At 40.0% G+C, this 22,145-nt stretch overlaps 1 protein-coding gene across 1 annotated transcript; it reads left to right on the forward strand.

Moving 5' to 3' along the window:
- The first annotated feature begins 1,781 nt into the window (after nucleotides 1-1,781).
- On the forward strand, nucleotides 1,782-8,009 carry LOC150090224 (monocarboxylate transporter 9-like). Its single transcript, XM_090390212.1, has 4 exons — nucleotides 1,782-1,908; nucleotides 2,101-2,241; nucleotides 6,762-7,769; nucleotides 7,900-8,009. The coding sequence occupies exons 1-4, from the start codon at nucleotides 1,782-1,784 to the stop codon at nucleotides 8,007-8,009; spliced, it is 1,386 nt and encodes a 461-aa protein (XP_090246338.1).
- The last annotated feature ends 14,136 nt before the right edge of the window (nucleotides 8,010-22,145 follow it).

Here is a 22,145-nt window from a genome sequence, read left to right on the forward strand (position 1 = left end):
TAGTAGGAACGCCCTCATCCCCACACCGGGTGGAAAAGACCTAAGTTCGAATCCTGTCGATGACGGGAGGAATTTTAATGGGTCTTTTTCCCAACGTGGCTGTGTTAGTCGCTTTCCGGCGAGGATATCGTGGTTTTTTCTCCCGGAAACGCAGGTTGTCGTCCAGCAAATAGAAAATCGACCACAGAATACAGACAGTATATAAGGAGCAATATAATCTTAGTTGTTAATGCCCCAAATACAACAACAACAACAGTCTGGAGAATTCCAAAAAAAGGACACCATCCCGACTACCTTGTGCCAACTGTCAAACACTCAGGAGGATCAACAATGGTTTGGGCAGCAATATCTTCGTATCCTTAAGTCCTATCACCCTGAACGGTCGAATAACTGCCACTGATTACCTTGATGTTCTCAGTGATCAGTTGCACTCCATGGAGCAAGCATTGTTTCTCACAAACCATACCATTTTTCAGGATGACAATGTTCCAATATACACAGCCATACGTGTCCAGTCTCAGTTTGACGAACATTAAATTGGGGGCTAAGCATCTCCTATGGCCTGCATAATCACTACACTTAAACACTATTGTGCCACTGTGGGTATATTTGGAGAGGAGGGTGAGAAGCGTATTTCGTCCAACTTCATCACTCAAGGAGCTTGAAACGTTCCTGCATAAAGAATGCCGTAATATTCCTCTTAAGACTCGAGTAAGAAATGTGTAAATTTGAGATTTTTATGGTTTAATACAGTTTATTTTATTACGAATCTTCTCCGGGCAACAAAGGATCGGTAAATACCCACTAGATTTTTAAATTGCTGTGATGCAATATTTAATAATGCTTCTTTCATCGTATGGATATTGCTAAATTCTTGAAAAAACATAGTAGCAGGATCAACAATAAATTTGTTTCTCTTAATGCCAATATCTGTTATCGGTAAGAAGGAAAAACTTTATGAACATTTTGGCTCACAATAATTGTATCTTTACCATTTAAATATCTATACCATTTAATACAATTTAATTAACTATCATTCAGTTTACGGTTTCTGGGATGAAATGCCCACCACAAATTGAAATTACGGTGGATGTCATGAAATGTATGAAAAGAAGTAGCAAGACAACTATCGCAATCATGAATCGGCATTGGAATTCAGTTGTTGGGGTTTTTCATGGTCTCAGAGTTGCAGTAGATTAAACTTCCATTATGGATTCAGTCAGAGTTATTTTTTGAGTCCACCGAGGTTTCCGTTCTCATTTTTCTGTCACTGTAAGAATAAAAAGACCTAATCATTATTTGTAGCCAAATAACCTGAGTTGATTTTAAAGGGCGTTCAATGGCTGATAAGATTTACAAAAGAACTCCATTGACATTCCAACGATCAACATTTTCCCATTTGGTATTCAAAATGTCGTGCTTTACCGGTTGAAGAAATTTTTGATACATTGTCGTTCCACCACCATGTGGAAAAGATTTGGGTTCGAAATGGTGAAGACAAGAATTTTGGGGAAATATTTCATGCCGTGGCCAAATTATTCCGTCTTAGACAAGCATTGTAATGACTTTGTAATGCAATTTATTATCGATATTATAGGCTCTTAGCTATGCTAATTGAAAATCGCCATAATCTCGATTAGGCAATTTATTTCCTTAACTCAGGCTTTCTCTTGTGTGACTGCTAAAATCGTCAGAAGTTGAGAAGAATGTCTACCCAAAGAACTTCGAAAAAGGCAAGGAGATATATCTGGACTGTACCCATATCTTGTTTCTTAACGGCGATGATAGTTTTCGGATTCATCAAGACAAGTGGTGTGCTGTTTATAGCCACAATGAGCACCTTTCATTACAGCAGGGAGATATCCGTTTGGCCATTCAGTCTCTACGAACTGATGGTGCAGTTCACAGGTAAGAAAGTCCTTTCCTCTATCCTTTTACAATTTTGCGATCAACGCATTCTTTCATTTTGATCAGTCAATAGGCATGTAATTTCTAAAGAAGCAAGTATTGTTTATTTAATATATATATATTTCTAACGTTAGACATGAATAATTTGTCATTTGTTTTAGGAATATTGATCGACATTTTTTATGCTTTCAGCACTTCCAGCTGGTATAATGATTTCCCACTTGGGATGCGCAAAAGTGGCAATGATAGCAAGCATATTATCTGTAGGACTGCCATTGTGTTTCTTTGCAAGAGATATTTCCTGGTTAATAATCTTCTATGGGCTTGTTCTAGGTAAGAAAAATCCAAATGAAATTTATCGGTGGTGGTCCTTCTATGAAGCAGGATGTATAAAAGGTACAGCGAATTAATAATGTAAAAAAGAAAACCATAAAAATGAAATAGGAGAAAACACAAAATAACAGTAAGAAAATCAACGGTGGTTTCAATTAATCATCAACTACATGTTTTCTGAATACATCAAATTTATAACACATAAATTAGGAACACGTCCTGAAAGTTGACACACCAAGTAAGAAGAGATTACGCAGAAAAGTGTTTTAGTACAGCAATAAAAGATAATGGGGAGGGGAAATAAATTAAAATAAATTAAGAATTACGAAATTTTGGGAGAGAATATAATGCTAAATTAAATTAAGAAGTTATAGGCAATAAAAACAAATTTATCGGCGCCTTCGATAGCAACCACATTTGATTTTACTTTCAAAGATATACCAAGAGCACTTGGAAGCAATAATCTGCAGTGTAGTAGTAGTAGTAGTAGTAGTAGTAGTGGCACATGATGCAAGAAAGCAAGTGTAGGAGCTTATGCAGCATCAGCCAAAAAAAAAAAAAAAAAAAAAAATCACACCATTCCCTCCAAATGCCTGTCCAGTTCCTCCTTAAATTTATTTAACCTATCAACTTCCACAACGACAGATGGAAGTTTGTTCCAGCAATTAACCACCCGCTGGCTAAAGGCAAATTTCCGCACATCTATTCTACATCTGTCCTTTCTTAATTTGAACTTATGTCCCCGTAGGTTGGTAATCTGAACAAGTGGAAGGATCCCATCAGAATTCAGCGTGCTCAACCCATTCAAGGCCTTATAGACCTCAATCAGATCACCGCACAGGTGCCTAGTCTCCAGCCACTGCAATTTGCAGAACTTAAGCCTCTCTTGGTAAGAGAATCCCTTCATTCCCCTCACCAATCGTGTTGCTCTTCTCTGTACACGCTCAAGCAAATCTACATCCTTCCTAAAATGAGGCCTCCAGACCTGTACGCAGTACTCAAGGCGTGGCCTGACCATTGCCTTATACAGAGGGACAATCACCTCCTTTTCCCTGCTAGCAAAATTCCTATATATCATTGACAAAACCCCATGACCCGCCCTAGCAGCCTGACTGCACTGCTCAGAAAACTTCATATCTGACTGCACAATTACTCCCAGGTCTTTTTCATTTTCTACCACCTTAAGTGTAGTACCACACAGTTGGTACGTTTCTCTGGGGTTACTTCTACCCATATGCAGTACTTTGCATTTGTCAAGGTTGAACTTCAGTTGCCACTTCTTAGCCCATCTGCCCAAATTATCTAGATCCTGTTGCAGTAGCACACTGCCATTACTGTCATTAACAACCCTGCCAACCTTTGTGTCATCTGCAAACTTCGACATTAAGCCTGATATACCTTCATCAATATCATTGATAAATACACAAAACAACAGTGGACCCAACACCGAACCCTGTGGGACTCCACTAATAACATTAGTCCACGAAGAGCAGCACCCATTGATTACCACCCTCTGTCTTCTCCCACTTAACCATCCTTTTATCCATTATAGCAACTTACCCTTAATACCATTCTGCTCCAATTTGTACAATAGTCTTCCATGCGCAACAGTGTCAAAAGCTTTCCTGAAATCCAAATATATGATATCAAAATTATTTTTTGCATCCAGTTCCTTTGTGACCACATCATAATAACCAATCAAATTTGTCAGACAAGACTTTCCCTTAACAAACCCATGCTGTGTCTGAATTATTGCTGCAGTCTTGTCTAGATGATCCTGCAATGCATCTTTAACCAGCGACTCCATTATTTTATCCGGAACAGAAGTTAAACTAACTGGTCTGTAATTACTCGTGTCACCCTTCGATCCACCTTTGTGAATTGGGGACACATTTGCACATCTCCAGTCCGTGGAACCCTCCCCTGAGTCCAAGGATGCTCTCATAATTATGGCTAAGGGTTTGCTTAGTTGCTTTGCCGCCTCCTTTAAAATAACGGGATAGATCCCATCCACCCCAGGTGCCTTTCTTATGTTTAACTTCAACAATTTCTCCTCCACTTTGCTCTCAGTTATTACAAAATCATTAAGCACACTGCTACAATTTGATAACCTTCTTCCATTTTCAAATTGTAATAATTCCTCACGTGTGAATGTAGATGCAAAATACTCATTCAGTTTGTTTGCTATCTGAGCAGGATCATCAACAGTCGAACCATCGATGTCAAGTGGACCAATCATATTCAACCCCTTCCTTTTAGAGTTTATATAAGTAAAGAAATCCTTGCTGTTTTTCTTAGCATCTTTTGCCAAAGATTTCTCGTAATCCGCCTTCGCCTGTCGAACCTCCTTTGTGACCTGATTACAGACTAGCTTATATCTGCCACAGGCTTCTGCGTCACCTGATAATTTATATGCATCCCATGCATTTTTCTTCTCTGTCACGAGTCTCATTAGTTCATTTGATAACCATTTAGGCCTAAACCTTGAACGATATTTCTTAATCGGTATATAAAGTCTAGTAGCTTCCACGATTAATTCTTTGAATGCTTCCCACTTAGAATTTACTGTTTGTAACATCGTCAGTTGATCCCACTGTACAGAATTTAAAAACTGTCTGAGACCACTGTACTCCCCTTTACGGAAGCAAAAACCCTTTCCTTTACCCCTGACGGTAGTTACCTCTTTGAGTAAATCCCACTTCAGCACACTGTGATCACTGCCACCTAGTGGTTCCTTTATCTGCAAATTCTTAATACACGAATGATCACTGCTGATAACCAGATCAAGGGTGTTACTTTCTCTGGTTGCCTCTCGAACATGCTGCTGCAGAAAACAATCATCCAATAAATCCACAAAAGTCTGACTAGTGTGTGAGTGACCAACCCACAAGTTCCAGTCAATATCTGGGAAGTTAAAATCCCCCATTATAAGACATTCTGATTTACTGGCCCACTCTATTTCTCTGTACAATTGTTCATTGTACTCATTCAAGTCATTAGGCCTATAACACACTCCTACTCTTATTTTTCCTTTCGCAGTGCTTATCTCACACCAAACTGACTCAACAGAGCACTGTTCATCTATATTAACTGGGTGCACTTCCTTTGATTTTATGTTTTTTTTAATTAACAGCATAACACCCCCTCCCTTTCTGTCCTGTCTATCCTTTCTGTACACATTGTACTCCCCAAATTCCAGTTCTGCATTCCTTATATCTTTGTGACACCACGTCTCTGCTATCCCAACAATATCCGCCTTTGATGTCTTGACCAACACTTCAAATTCATCAAATTTATTTACTATACTTCTTGCATTGGTATACATGCAAGCATACATGCTCCTATACCTATTCCTTGTTACCCTAACACATCCCATATACCCAACTATTCCATGATGACTGCCATCCGTCCCTGAAACCCCCAACACCCCACGCTCCAGGTCGCGACTTATTCTAATAGAAGTTGTGCAAGAATCACCTTCACCTCTGCCTGCGGTTACTGTTAAACTATTAGTCTTTGTATCCCCCCAAACTAGCAGTTTTCCGACCCACCTAACACTGCCTCGATAGCATCAGCAAATATTCTTGCACCCTTTCTATTTAAGTGTATCCCATCCCTGTAGAAGCAATCTCTCCTGTTAACAAGTACAGTCCAGGCTGAAAAAAATTCTACCCCTTGAGCCTTGCACAATCCTTCCAGGGCCGAATTGATCGACAAGGCTCTTATCATATACTCCCTCCTATCGTGTCTGGGCAGAATTGCAGACACTTTCAAATTCAACCCTATTTCACGGCTTTTTTTCAACAGTGACCTGTACTTGTTGAGTAATTCCGCCGGTCTCCTACTCTTAATATCATTAGTGCCAACGTGTACAACTATATCACCTTTTGTGCCCTTGAAAGATGATATCCGCTCTACAACGTCATCAACCTTTGCCCCTGGCAGACATACCCTGGTCCTGTTCCACCTATCCTTTTTACAAAGGATGTTCCCCGTTTCCCTAACAATAGAGTCACCAACAACTACTAGTTCCTGTGGGACCAGCGCATTCTGCCTTAGTGGCTTCAGACATTAAATGCAAGGATCTGTCTTGGCCATTAAGTGGTAGGAGATGGGAGTATGATGTGAACATTATACCAGATCACCTGAATGTTCGATAAATATGAATTGAACACAATTCATGTATAAAGTACGTGTATAAACACGTACAATGAAACTTCAACATTTTCTAGCACAACAGTTATTATCCACACAGCATATAATAACAAATTAGTAGGCAAATTAGTAAGGAAAAAATAATCCATCTTGATTTACGTAATCAAAGGTTTTATCAATAACACTGAATAAATTTATTTGTAGCCTGAAAAATATCAGAGGATGCATTGTAATAAGATATCTCAATTAATTTATTAGAAGTAGTTGTTTGAATTTTTCCCAAGGCCACAAGCGACACGTACCATGTGTCCTTAATGCCTCTCTGCTTTACAATTTTTTCCCAACCCTTCTGTTTTTCTTTCTAGGTTTCGGCATGGGAGTCTTAATTGCCGTCGTTCCTGTGATAATCTGCCAGGAATTTAAAGAACTAAAGTCTACGATGCTTGGGTTTGCGTACTCTGGAGGTTCTGTTGCTGGATTCGTATTTCCAAATATAGTGGAACAACTGTACGCAACTTATGGATTACAAGGCTGTTTGTTAGTTTTGGGAGGAATTTCAATGAACACAATGGTTACCAGCATGGTGATGAGAACAAGTCACCACAAAGAATCTACTCCACTAAAGGAAAGGGATCCAGAAAAGGAGTTAAGACATTATTCGGGCACCACTTTAGATAAAAGGACACAGATGAATGCATTCTCCAAATTATGGCAACGGTTGACGAAGAAAAGTAATGCAGAATCTTCCAGAGAAAATGAAGTAAACTCAAGTAGCATTCAAAAAGATGCGACTACACATTTTCAGTCCAGAAACATTGCGAATGAGGATAGCAAAGAAGTAAAAGATATGTTTCAAGAAGCAAGTTCTCTTTCTGCGTCTCCTCCGTCTGTGTTAGCTACGTTCCAAATAATGTTTAAAATACTTACAACCCCCATATTCATTGCGCTCTCCATCACTCATGGCGCATTCTTCTTCGTTGATCATTCCTTTTATACCGTGATTGTGGATTTTGCAAGGGACAGAGGTATCTCAGTACGTGATTCCACATTCCTGATCATGGCCACTTCTGCTGCAGGTTTGTTTTCCAAACTGGGTTTGGGATGGATCACTGACAAGGGCTTCGTCAGCAGGAAGAATTACGTGATCTTAGCCATGCTGTTAATGGGAATATTTCAAGCTTGTATCCCACATGCTTGTAGTTACACGGTGTTGTTGGTTGTTTTGATTTTGTACGGGGTAAGTGATGGGGGAAATACTCAGCTGCTTCATATATTGATCCAGGAATATACGGGACTGCAAACATGTGCATTATCAATTGGACTAGCGCGATTTATTAATGGTTGTTTTACACTAAGTGGACCTCGTATTATTGGTGAGTACAGTGCCTTCAGTTTATTAACGTACATTATGGTAATGTAAGTTGTCATATGGCATGATCACACGACTCTTGATATCAGACAAGTTATGAAGGCTTTCATGGCTTCTATTACATCTGTTCATAGGGAGGACAGGAGATCTTTCTGATTTCCAGAAAGATGCTATTGTTGTAGAAAGTTTACCAAGAGCCACAGTTGGAAAAATTGTGGCTCAATCTCAAAGCACTTCAAACTAGCATTTTGTATTTTTATTTATAACGGATTGTATCTGAGTATAAAAGTGAAAATTAAAATCCAAAAAGTACCCCTCGACATAGAGTCAGTATGTATGAATACACACTATATACCATATATCCAATAGATTTTTTCTTAATCTTGTTTTCTAATATTTTAATTAGGTCCCCTGTAATATAATTGCCATCTGTCGACTTTCAAACATTATTTAAAAAAAAATTATATTTTATTAAAGTTGTAAAGAATATTGAAAATTTATACTTCACTGTGACCATAGAAAGAAGAAACATTTGTTTTTCTTCTCACTTTAGGATATTTCCGAGATAATTTGAAGAGCTACGATGGAGTTTTCTATACATTTAGTGGATTGTGCATTGGTGGAGGACTTCTGTTGCTATTAGAACCGTGGCTTAGGAAAAAATGACTTCCTCACCGATTCAGAAGCGTTGTTGTCAGTTTGACAGAGAAAAGCAACCACTGTTTTTCACAGTTCGTAATGTTCGATAAAATAAACTGTTTTGATATCAATTGTTTTCGCTTCACTTTATTAAATAAGATTTTGACAAACTGCGTAGAACAATAGAAGGAATGAAGTCGGAATTAATTATAAGTTGTGGGAAACTTTAATACCACAAAATATGTGGCACAGAAACTGCACGCACGTTTTATGGATATAAATTGATAGCTTAAACTCTAAATCCCAATATTTCTTGTACAATTAACATAGCAGAACAAAGATGGACAAGTCTATTTATTTCAGACGAAGAGGGTGGAAGTCAATATTTAAATTTTGTGTGTTTATGGCTCATACATGTGGGATTTATTTACAATAAAAAGGTAATAAAATGTTGATTTTTGCGCAGCTCAATGATTTAATGACTCCAATAAACAAATTAGTTCGTCGAAATGTTATTTTCCGTCCTCAAATAAAATGCTTCAAACTATAGCCTTTACTTATGTAACCATGCATCACTAAGTTCATTTTGAAACCTAACTCAATACTGACGATAATTTGAAACAGCTGGAATGAAAAGTTTGCGTGGAGGAATGAACTGTCAGTTGCCATTTACCATATTCCTGGCCTGCACGATCGTCCTACCTAAATCCAACAGAATATTTGTTATGGTAATATGTGTAACACCATGTTTACAGAGATTTCTCTTCAACCGTTTTATGTTTGAAAGACTGAAACCGTCAGAGACAGCAGACAGATTCCATCGGAGATTCTTAGGGCAGTTATGGAGAATACAATGTTCCACGTTAATTATTATTAGAAAATAATGGTGGAGACAGCAAGGTTTAAATGTCAATAAACGAGTGATATAGACTAGTTTTGTGAACTTCGTAATGCAATATTTGGTTTCAAAAATTCTGTTTAAGGCTTTGTAAATTTTTTCTTTTAAAGTCCTTCTCACTCTTGACGTTTGCACAGTTTCTTTCGTTTACTTTGCGACCCTTCCGAAACCAAATACGGCTGGTAGATATTTAATAACACCATATGCATTTCATTTCTACCCATGGATTATGTACAAAACACACTGCGTTTAATTATGAATTAATTCCGAGATATCACTCTGTTAGAGATGGGTTATTAATTAACCGAACTGCTCTCTTTTGAGTGGAATCTAAAAGTCTGAGAGAGATTTTTAGGGGCACCGCCTCAGATATGAGCTAAATCTTCCATGGTAGGACGGACTTGCGATTTATACAGAGTGAACAGGTGTTTTGGAGAAAATTAACGCTTTGAGCGAAAGAGAAATCCCAATTTTTTAGATGCAGATAAAGCAATATTTGTATGTGCTTATGCTAAGAGAGATTAGAAGTCAGGATAATTCCCAATAGAGTTATATGATCTTGCCTAGAAATGGGAATGTCATCGAAGATAAACATAGGAGAAGAAGAATTCTTTTTGCGAAATATAAGACAGGACTGGGTTTTAGATGGATTGGACAACCTAAATTAGCATTGAAATCAACTAAATTATCCTTGCCCCACTGGAAAATTACCTGGATATCAGCATTTAAGGCAGCTGTCGTGGATATTGGAGAAGTTGAAGCTGATTGAGCAGGGCAAGGTTTCTCAAACTGGAAAGTGGAATGTAATGTGCTATCAAGAAAAACTATGGAGAGGGTTTCCGGTCAATGGAAGAAGGTCATTAATATACAAGAGAAAAAAGTGGGAGAAGAACTGAATCTTGGGGAATTCCAGCATTAGTGGAGAAGTTAACAGAGAGAGAGAGAGAGAGAGATCATCTACCATCACCCGCAGTAATCGATCAGAGAGAAAAGGGGATACCTAATTACAAAAAACAGTTGGCAAACGATAAGATGGAAGCTTATTTAGAAGACCTTTATGCCAAACACGATCAAAATCCTTTGAAATGTCAAGAGCAACTGCTTGAGTTTCATCAAACTTTTCCATTGAATTTGTCCACAGATGGATAACATAAGCCAGAATATCACCAGTGGATCGATACTTACGGAATCCATACTAGCAATCGTTGATTAAATGGAAGGTTTCTAGGTAGTTTAAGAGTTGGCGGTTAATTGATTTCTCCATTACTTTAGAAAGAGTAGAAGTAATTGCAATGGGAGGGATTTGTCACCCTTTTTAGGAACGTTTTAGGAAATATAAGCAAATTTCTTAGCAGATGGAAAAACTCCTTTGGAATAAGAAAATGAAAAAAGGCGGCAAAGAATAGGAGTAAGTTCAGGAGCACAGGTTTTGAGAACAAGTGGAGAAATGCCATCATAAAGCTTGGCTCCTACGCTCAAATTAACGCAAGACAGTTAGCAGATATATATGCAGACATCATCATCATATAAAACTCATCAAATGCGTTTCATAAGCAATAGCTCAATAACGCAGTAACACTAATTTTAAAATCGACCTACTTAGCTTTCTGTGTCACCGAAATATATTTCAAGCGTCACACAAAAGTTATAGTCCCTAGCCACGCAGAAACGGGTCGCTACTATCTAGATCACTTTCTTTCAGAGAATTTGATTGCGTTAGGCTTAACTTCTTAAAATTTTCCAACTCACAATAAAATTATGCTCGGCATAAAATACACTATTCACAGGAGAATCTGCTTCCATGACACATAGAAACTTCAAGTAATACAACTTCAAACAATAAATTATCTGTACAATTATCCATACCCCATGTACATCCTCTAAGTTAAAGATCTTCTAATATTATGCACATCAGCCAACAAATCAATAAAAACTACATATAAGTCTCGCTCAACAAAAAGCCGCTGCAGCTCGGAGGGGGAAGAACATCCTAACCTCCTTATCAACTTCATTCTAGGCACTTATCATCATTGACAAGCTCCAAATGGCGCAACGTCTTTCTCAACCCAAGCCCGGTAGTCACCATTGTCTGGAATAACCCTACGAGGCCATTTCTCCATCTGTTCCACCTGCCAAACTTCGGGGATCAGCTCATATATCACTCTGCCTTTATCGAACAGCCTCCTCCCTCTCTTGCCATATACGCATCACTGTTTCTATAATCCTTCTAGCCGCAGCCCTCAAATCCTGCCGAGAATAAACTTTATCCTCCTCTGGGCATGACCTAACCTCCAGTATCTCCGAGGGAAGGTTCTTCTTCGTTCTATAGAGAAACATTGCTCTAATATAATCAATTCAACAGGAATTGTACAGGCAATGACCTGCAAGACGTCATTAGAGACACTGCAGGCTCTCGTAACATAGAGCAAAGCTGACCTCTATGCCGCTGTTTCAACTGCGACTAAGCCCCAAGCACCACAAGCATACGCTATGATGGGAACAAATATACACTTGCATATCAAGTCAAGATTGTTTCCCTTTAAGTCCCCATTCCACTCTAGTTACCCTCCTCAATTTTTCGTAGATAATCTTGATCCTTTCTCTAAGCGACTTAACATGTGGAAGGAAACTCAGCAGCGGATGCAGAAGTACGCCAAGGTACCTGATCTCAGAGGAAAAGCCCAATGCTAGCTCACCCGATCTCAATGTGCGGTATCTAAGTGTACTCAGGTTCCCCTACATCATATATATAACGCCAAGGAATAACACCAATGATAACACTTAGTCGAGGAAATCTGAAGCTTATGAACATCAGCCCAGGCTTGCACTTTCTACAATACACTTACCGCCTTTTGTTCTAGTTCAAATCTGGAACTACTAAACACAATAATAGCCACTTCATCTGCATAAGTTGCCAAATTGACGCCGTCCCACTTTTGGTTAAGAAGTTCATCTAAGACAAAGTTCCACATATAAGGGCCAATAATGGACCCTTGTGGAACTCTTCTTGTCACTGCACGCTGTACGTTTTCATATTTATTTCTAATCACCACGCATCACTGATCAAAGTACTTACGCAACACATCAGCTTTAAAATACCACCCGGACAATTCACTCGCCTCAGCCTCTCCAAAACACTCTCCCACCACAGGAGATTAAAAACCTCTCAGAAGTCCAGAAAAATTCCTATCACATACTTATTCAGAGACAAGCGCATTCAAGTTAATAACTCCACAACAGCATCCTCAGCTGAACGCCCCTTTCTCAAGTCGAACTGTCTGTGCGACTCCTGATGTCCTTCCTCATACATCTTACGCAGGCACTCCATAATTAACCTCCCAAACACTTTACCTACCACTGATAACGAAGTCACTTGGAGACAGAAAGCAGGATCTATTTTCCCCCTATCTTTACCCTTAACTCGATTACCTCCAACAGTATGGAAACTCTTACACTAACAGACTCCATAAATGCCATCTTTGACTAACTGCTGCCTAATGATGATCTCACTATCAATAGTGAGATGATCTTTACAAAATCATTACATCATAAATTACAAAAAATATCGGCTTCACCAACAAAGACGCCATTATTTTTAATGTAGACAAAGTACCTTTAAAGAACTTAAAACAGTAATTTTCTTCTTTGTCAATTACTTCCCGATGCGATGTTTTTTCTTTGGAACTAGATGGTGTTTCTCTGGATAACACGTTCATATTTTGAGTAATTTCTGGCGTTCCATATGATTTAGAATCATGACACTGGGCATCTGAAGAAGTTTCTTTTCGATCACTATTATCATGATTTCTTGGAGATTTAACAGAAGGCTCTCCCATTACGATTCCAGACATAGTAATCAGAAGAGCACCTAGAATTATAAACGAGCCACGCAATCCATAAAACTCGATCAATCTTTCCGTAAAAGCTGGTAAAATTAGACCTGCGAATCCATTTGCCGAGAATACGATCCCAAATACCACAGACTTCGTAGTTGCGAAGTGTTGGCTGATTGTGACGGACACTGTCGGATACAGCAAACCCATTCCAAGACCTGTGAAAAGAAAAAAAAAACAGTACATTTGAGGTACAGAATAATAATAATATGGTAAATCCGGTGGAACAGATTTATTTGTTGTTGTTTGGTGTTCTTTCAATTTTGCAGAAAGGCAACTAAGAACATGAAGCATCGTGTATTCTCTCTCTCTCTCTCTGTAAATTGTGTCTATTCTATATCTGTGTGCCCGTTTCCTAGATGAAAAGCTAGAGTTAATGGAATGTACTGGAGAATGAACAAGACCTGGGGATAATTGTACAGTCAAACATGAAGTTCTCTGAACAGTGCAGACATGGTGTCAGTACAGCTCATGGAGTTTTGTCATTGATACACAGAAATTATGCTAGTAGGGATAAGGAGGTCATTATCCCTATGTGTAAAACCATGATTAGGCCTCACCTTGAGTATTGTATATAGCTCTGGAGGCCTCACTTTAAGAAGGATGTAGAACGGCTGGACCGGGTGCACAGAAGGGCAACCACACTGGTGAAGGGAACGAAAGGGTGCTCTTACCTAGAAAGGCTGCAGTTCTGCAAATTGCAGTGTCTCGAGACTAGGCACCTGCGTAGAGATCCGATTGAGTTGTTTAAAGCCTTAAATGGATTGAGTAAGTTTAATGGCATTCTTCCTCTTGCTGAGACTACACACTTGATGGGGCATAAATCAAGTTGAGGAAGGAATGGTTGCAGAACAGATATGTAGACGTTTGCCTTTGGCCAGCGGAAGGTTGATTTAAAAAGTTTCAAAAGTTTAACGTAGAACTTTTACCGTCATAAATCCTCAGCGATATGATACTACGTCGCTGAAAATTTATTCCTCTGTACACTAATTTGTGCATAGAGGAATAAACCCGTGGAATTATTTCAAAAAATAATTCCACGGATTTAATCCTTGTAAAACTCAGTTCTGTCTTATCTCACAAAAAGGATTCTACTGCTTCTGTGCTTATCTCATGTATAATTTGCTTGTATCCCTCTGTTCGTGACGCTCTTTGAACTCAAATAACTCAAAGCCCCAACAAGCAATAGTTTAATTACCGTAATAATTAATTTATTAACTGTCTATCTCTAATATTTTTACAAATTACATTTGAAACCTAAACACTCAATATTTCGATTTTTTGATGTAAAACCTCTGGCTATTGGCCATGAAGGTTCGTTTTATTGAAATGCATTAAAGAGTTAAACTTACCAAGGACGAATCCGTATAATATCGACAACCAAAGTATGCTTTTCGCCAGTGCACACGTTGTTAGTCCAACCACTGCAATAAAACTGCCAGCGAATGCTACTTTTCGAGTACCGAAGTTGTGTGTCAACATTCCTCCAAGCAGCGCTGTAAGATTAAAGAAAATTCACGGTATTCATGGCAAATGTAGAATCCTCATTCAAAACATGATTCACCATTGTTTAATTATTATTAAACTCAGTCTTATTATTATTATTTCTCCCTGATGGGGGTTCCACCCCTTGATGGATACTGGTAAAAAAATGCACTTCGTGGGTGTTATGTTGTTGTTGTACATTGCTCCGTGTATATTGTCTGAAAATTGTGTGTTCTGAAGTAGATTTTCTGTTCGCTGGACGAAACACTTTGTTTCGTCCTGGAGAAAAAAACCACGTACCCTTGTCTGAGGCCAACTAACTCAAACAGGTTGTGAAAAAGGCTCAAAAAAATTCCTGCAGTCGTCGAAGGGACTTGAATTCAGTATTTTTCAATCCGGTGTGGGGAGGACGGCGATCGTACCAACAATGCTTCCCACCAACTACGAAGTCGGTTTTTATGTCTAGAATTGTGGACACATAATTACGCTGATATACCATTCTTTTGATAAAAATACGGATTCTACTTTGGATTATCAATTCCCTGGACTGTGACGACCATTTCAGTGGATGCAGCATCGCTTTCTCTACATGCAGGTAAAATTTTATCTTTTATTTGATGTGGGAAGGCCATTTTACAAGCAAGTGAAATATATCGTCGTATCTTCCCTATGGAAACCCACGTGGTCGCCGTAGAGATAGTGTCACTGAGGCAGTGAAACCTGTAAACTGTGAAACTGACTGGGAACGGAGTTCTCCCAGGAAACTTTAAACTGGTCACCTCACATACAACGTCTTTATTTTAGATCATAGCAGTTTATTTTACCTTTTACCATGTTTATCGCCAGTCTCCTTTGTTCGCCACCATATTGTTTCACTTAGCGAACCTACGTTTTTCGAGTTGGCATTAAGAAGCTTCCTGCTAATTGGCTATAAATTCTAGCTGTTTTGAACAACTTCAAAAAAAAAAAAAAAAATAATAATAATAAATAAATGAGTAATAATTATAATACATGGATAAATAATAATAGGTGAATAATAATAAATAATTGATAATAAATAAAATAGTAATAATAAACAAAAATAAAATTAAAGAAAATATGTCAAAAATCGAATCTCAAACGGGAAACAGTACTCCCGTAGTTGTGCTGTTGCGCCCTTCATGCAGAGCACGGCACACCTCAAGCAACCAGGAACTACTTGAAAACACCTGCCCAAACTCAGCTCTGATTAAACAGCTCAACAAACAACCAGCTAAGTTAGGCACTGATGTTTCCTCGCAACGGGATCCAAATAATAGCAATATTATTATTGATGAGGAGGTCGCGGGTGTGGACACCAATATGAATAACCCCACCCCTCCAGCTGAGCGAAAACGGCTAAAACCCAAAAAAAAGGTCAAGAAATCCACTAAAACCTGTTCTCCTTCAGCTACTCTCTGGGAGAACCTAGAAGAAGAACTGAACTCCATGCAGTCCTCACTAGATAAGGATTGCTCTCACTTGGAGAAAATTATGATCCTCAGGTCCATGATGGAATGCTGCCTTCGCTTTGAAGGAAGTAGAGTAACCAAGCCAGCTGCCCAAAAAGTTACAGGCTACTGGGGTACCCTCGAGAAAATGTTACATGACCTAATACTACAGAATGAACAACTAATTGCAATCAATGAACAACTGAGGGAAACAAATTATACTTTGACAAAGGCCCTCAGCAGTCCAGCTTGGACCAGCCATAGCACTCAGAACTCTTTCCTCCCAGATCTGACAGCACAATCAAACCGCCAGACACGACCAGCACTTCTCCCTACACCTATCCCAGAATCAACCTATGCTGCTATGGTACAGCGGCCAAAAATTAATGCCCATCCTCCCAATCACACTGACTGCCACCTTATGGACAGTGAACCGAATATCACAGTTAATGATTATCACCAGACCAAGAACCGGGAACCAAGTGAAATGCCACAGCGCCCCCGGTCCTATTCAGATGCGCAGAGGATCCAACCAATGGCAGATAAGCTATTTGCCCCTCCCAACACCAGACAGAATAGAGAACAAAACCTAGTCATCCTTCGTGCGACCCAAGAGGGTTGCTTTACTTCAAGCGAGGCTGTCAAGGAGGTTGTTACTACCAACTTGAAACCTCAAATGAAAACCATAAAAATTAAAAGCCTCAGAAAAATCCATAATTCTGGAATCATCATTGAGACTGCTTCCAAAAAAGATGCAGAAAACATTATTCAAATCCCACAGATAAATGAACTGGGTCTTAGCGCTGAGATACCCAAACCAAAAGGCCCATCAATTGTAATCTTCGATGTCGAAAAAGGAATTTCCAAAGATGACCTCCTTGAGGAAATATATGACAGGAACCTTGCTGATCATATCACTAGACATGAAATTCAAAGTGAACTTAAAGTCAAGTACTCCACCAAATCCAGATCGGGTACTTGTTGCAACTGGGTAGTCGAACTCTCCCCGAAGATATGGCAAATATTATTCCAACAACAACGAATATTTATTGGCTGGAGCTCTTGCCGGTTCAAGGAGCACATACCTACCATCAAGTGCTTTAAATGTCTCCGATTTGGACACACATCCCATGTCTGTGCCCGACAAGACTTCACCTGTGGCCACTGTGCTGAACGCGGACACACCTACAACAATTGTCCAAACAAACATCGAGCCCCTAACTGCGCCAACTGCAAAGCAGCAAAAATGGATCCCAATCACTCCGTCCGGGATGTCAAATGTCCAATCTATTTAAGGGTATTGAGAACCATCCATAACAAAACCGACTATGGCTGTACACCATAATCGCCATTCCACCAACGTCCTCAAAATTCTCCAACTGAATGCCCAAAGAGCTAGAAATGTGGTCGAACAAATTAGAATGAAAATGGATGAAGAAGAAATTGATATCCTTTGCGTTCAAGAGCCCTACACCCACAAGGGACGGGTACAGGGCTACCCTCGCGCTTATAGGATCATTGAGACAACCACAGATACTCCATGGGCAGCCATCATTATTAGGAATACAACAATTACAGTCACAAAGATCGACTCCTTATGCACCCCCTTTGGTGGTTGTGCACACATTATCTGCCAACAAGGCTCTCTGCACGTAGTCTCGTTGTACTGCCGACCACGAACTGATATCGCAACATATATTGAATATCTCCAGTCAGTCATAACCCTCTTACCTTCCAGCAAAATCCTAGTAACGATGGATGCCAATTGTAGATCTCGCTTGTGGCATAGCCGTGTGGATGGCCACATAGTTTCCCAGAATGGACAGCAATTAGAAGATTTCCTTTCATCTTCCCCATTTGAAGTCCTTAACAAACCACATCACCTTTCTACCTTCAGCAATACCCTGTGGGAAAGCAACATTGACGTTACGCTCGCCACACGGTCCATAGCACAAAAGTTCTCATCATGGATGGTTCATGAGGCCTGGACCACCTCAGACCACAGGGCCATCTCCTTCCATCTATCTAGACAACTTGATAGTACTCCTCCCACCTACCACGATATCATCAGATACTCCACCAAAACAGCTGACTGGAATGCCTTCAAGGACAATATAAAATCAAAGCTACAAATGGATACATCCCAACTAAACCATCTTGATCCACAGGAGCACCTCTCCCTCCTAACAAGCACACTCCAACAAGCATGTGAGAGAACTATGAAAAAACGTCAGAAGCACCTAAAAGCTGTCCCTTGGTGGTGCAGGGAACTAGAAAACCTAAGGCGGCAAGTCCACACTGCCCGAAAAGCCTTCCAGAGAGCGAGGCACTCCTGGCCTCCTGCTGAGGTCCAGGCTCTACGGGAAGCATATAGAAGATATCGTAACGACTACACAAGCCTCATTCGGCAGAAAAAGAAAGTGTCTTGGCAGAACCTTGTGACAACCACTGGTAACGCAGATCCTTGGGGGGTCGTTTATCGCATTGTTATGAACAAGCTGCCCAGGGGAGAGATGTTAAATGCAACCCTGACTCCTGATGGCAATCCAACACACACATGGGCTGAATCCATGAATAATATTCTGAATGCCCTACTTCAGACAGATGAGAGTCCCCTCAATGATGAACAAAAGCAAATTAAACAAGACAACCAGGCCTTCTCCAACAATAAAATAGAACCTCCTTTCACCTCTGAGGAAATGAACAAAGCACTTGACAGAACAAAAATGAATAAATGCCCTGGTCATGATAATATTGAGGTTGAGGTCATCAAGAAAGCAGCAACACATCTCCCAAACCACCTATTAGCACTATTCAACAAATGCCTTGCGAAAGGAATTTTCCCTGATTCTTGGAAACAGGCAGTGCTTCGACTCATCCTAAAAGGTCCAGATAAAGATCCTACTCTACCCAAATCTTACCGCCCCATTGCTCTTCTCCCGGTCTTGGGAAAGGTAATGGAGCGGCTGCTTCAATCCAGATTATCCACCTACTACCAGACAGCCAACTTAGACTCTCCAAAGCAGTATGGCTTTAAGCCAGGATGCTCCACTGAAGATGCTATGAACAATCTGCTCAACACAGCAAACTCAACCACAGAAAAATATCTACTGGCTATTTCCATTGACTTTGCTGGTGCCTTCGATTCCATCTGGTGGCCCAGCATTGTCAGGAGATTACGTCAAATCAATATTCCACTCAACCTCTACCACTGTCTCCAGAACTACCTCTTCAACCGCTCAGTCACTGTTCAAACAAATGTTCAGAAAACCTCCCGACCAGTTGTTAGAGGGTGTCCACAGGGCTCGGTTCTTGGGCCCTACTTCTGGAACTTGATACTAGATGAATTTCTTCTTATGGATTTGGGTCCTGTGGACTGCATGGCCTATACAGATGACCTCATCCTCCTTATCAAAGCTGATTCTAGAACTCAGCTTGAGCAAATTGCCTCCCCTGCCTTAACGATCCTCCAAAATTGGGCAAACAACCACAAGTTAGTCATCTCTGGGGAAAAAACGAAGACAATCCTCCTCAAAGGATCCTTGGACATAAGAAGACCACCCCAAATTAAAATCTCTGGGCAGACATTGCAACTCAAAACAGAACTAAAATATCTAGGAGTAACCTTTGACTCCCGATTAACATTCTTACCTCATCTTAATTACCTCTCCAATAAAATACGTCGTTATACTGCCATGATCGTAAGAATTAGCAGAGCAGACTGGGGTTTGAAGAGGAGGACTCTCATGCTACTTTATAAAACCATCTTCTTACCAGCTGTGTGCTATGGTGCAGCCATATGGTTCCCTCGTGCCATCATTGCACGTAATAAAGCAAAGCTACATACAATTCAACGCAATATCCTACTCACTGTGACTAGAGCATGCCGCACAGTCAGTAATCCTGCCCTGCAGGTCTTAGCAGGCACTCTTCCTCTGGACCTGGAGGTTATTCGTCGCGGCCTTGCATACCGCATAAAGAGAGGAATTGCCACCACCATTCTGGATATAACACTCGATCTAGCTAATGATCCAAAAAACGAAATGAAACAGATTTACTCTAAGCTCTTCCAGCATTGGCAAAGATCTTGGGAGCAAACAACCAAAGGTGAAACAACTAAAAGATTTCTTCCACAAGTTATGATAACTGCACCAAAACCTCCTCCGTGGTACTCACCAGGTCTTCACGTCTCGTTCTTCCTCACTGGTCATGGATCGTTTCTGGCCAAGCTGCATGCCCTGGGTATCACCGATTCTCCTCTCTGCACATGCGGTGACAATGAAGACTGGATTCACCTCATGTATAATTGCCCTCTTTATGATTTACCCAGAAGTCTCCTAATTACCAAAACTGGAAATATACCCAGTGGGCAGGAACACCTCTACATAATTGACGAAACCAACTACAAAGCCTTCACTACTTTTGCCCAGACTGTATTTGAAATGCGTCAAATTCACCTACAGCAAACTGTTCAACGCACCCCCATCTTATAATGAGCCCAAAACTCAATTCACAGAACATATCCTGAATGGAATCAAAGAAAACACAAACAGAATATTGATCTTTGTCATGACCTAACAGGAATCTCTCGACGTTCACAAAGGAAGCTATCTGACAAACCCACGAACCCAAAAAGGACTTTTCTACAATAGCCACAAGAACTCCAAGCAATCCTTGAGTTTCATGAATCCATGTGCCTCTTCTCATCCCCTAAGAGAAGATTATCCAAGTCCCAGTGTGGGACACTGCTCATTGCCTACAAGTCACCCTTGGATGAAGAAGATTAAATTGCTTGACACTGGGCCCCTTGCCCATTGTGGGACCCACTCACTTGCTGGCACCTCTTCTCTTCAAGGTGTATGACAATATCTGATTTTCCTACTTGTGCAGGAACTCATATAAATACTCCTCTGGGAGTGGGGCTGGCATTTGACTTTCAAATGCAGGATCATGCTATTAGGCAATCTGACTTTGTGGGTCACTTGACCTCACAACCTTTTCTCTTCTTCCTGAGGTAGGGTGGGCTCCCCCCAGGGGGGAGGTAGGGTGGGCTAGGGTAGGTGAGGTAGGGTGGGCTGGGAGGTAGGTGAGGTAGGGTGGGCTCCCCCCAGGGGGGGAGCCCACCCTACCTCACCCTCTCTCTTCTGCTTACCTTCTTTCTTCTCCTCAATCTCTCACCCCTTCTCCTATTTCAAAAAAAAAAAAAAAAATTTATTTTATTTATTTTTTTATTTTTATTTATTTTATTTTATTTATTTATTTATTTATTTTATTTTATTTATTTATTATTATTATTTTTTTATTTTTATTATTATTTTTATTTTTTTTATATTATTTATTATTTATTATTTTTATTTTATTTTATTTTATTTTATTATTATTCTTTTTTATTTTATTTTATTTTTTTTTTTTCGGCCCTCCCTGGGAAGCTCAGGCTAACCCCAGGGTCGGCCAGCCAGAGTTCTCTTTCCACATACCTGGTCCAGTGACGGTAACTAGCAGTCTGTGGTGTTCCACAGACCCTAGGCTAAGCGGCCAGATGAACAACATAACCCGCACTAAGCAAACATGAACATACACTAACATATGATATCTGGCCTTGACAGTACTGTACTGTCTTACTTCACAAGAGATTCAAATGCGGAGTTGTGCGAAAGCACCGGTGCCGCTTGTCAAAAAACACTATGTCACTATGTCTTTTGATTGGGCGGTGGAAGCACCCAACGCACGAGCTCCCACAGTCATCCCCTTTTTGGAGGTTAAAATGGCCGCTTTCTAGCGTGCACGTGTGTGTGTGACAGCTCCGTAAATTGTGACCTGGTTTACTAATTTAAAGTTAGCGCCAAACTCTGGATTTGTGTTGGATCAAAGCCATTAAGGAACTGGAACAGCTTGGTGAGTTTTGTTTGAACTTTCTTTGGGTAGAAGTGAGAGTCTGTTTGAATGGATCTGCCGTTAATGGATCTGCCATTGTCCAATTCTAAGACAACGGCGTT

Source organism: Mastigoproctus giganteus, chromosome 2, assembly GCF_048544385.1.
Source record: "Mastigoproctus giganteus isolate SK-2022 chromosome 2, ASM4854438v1, whole genome shotgun sequence".
Lineage (NCBI taxonomy): Eukaryota > Metazoa > Arthropoda > Arachnida > Uropygi > Thelyphonidae > Mastigoproctus > Mastigoproctus giganteus.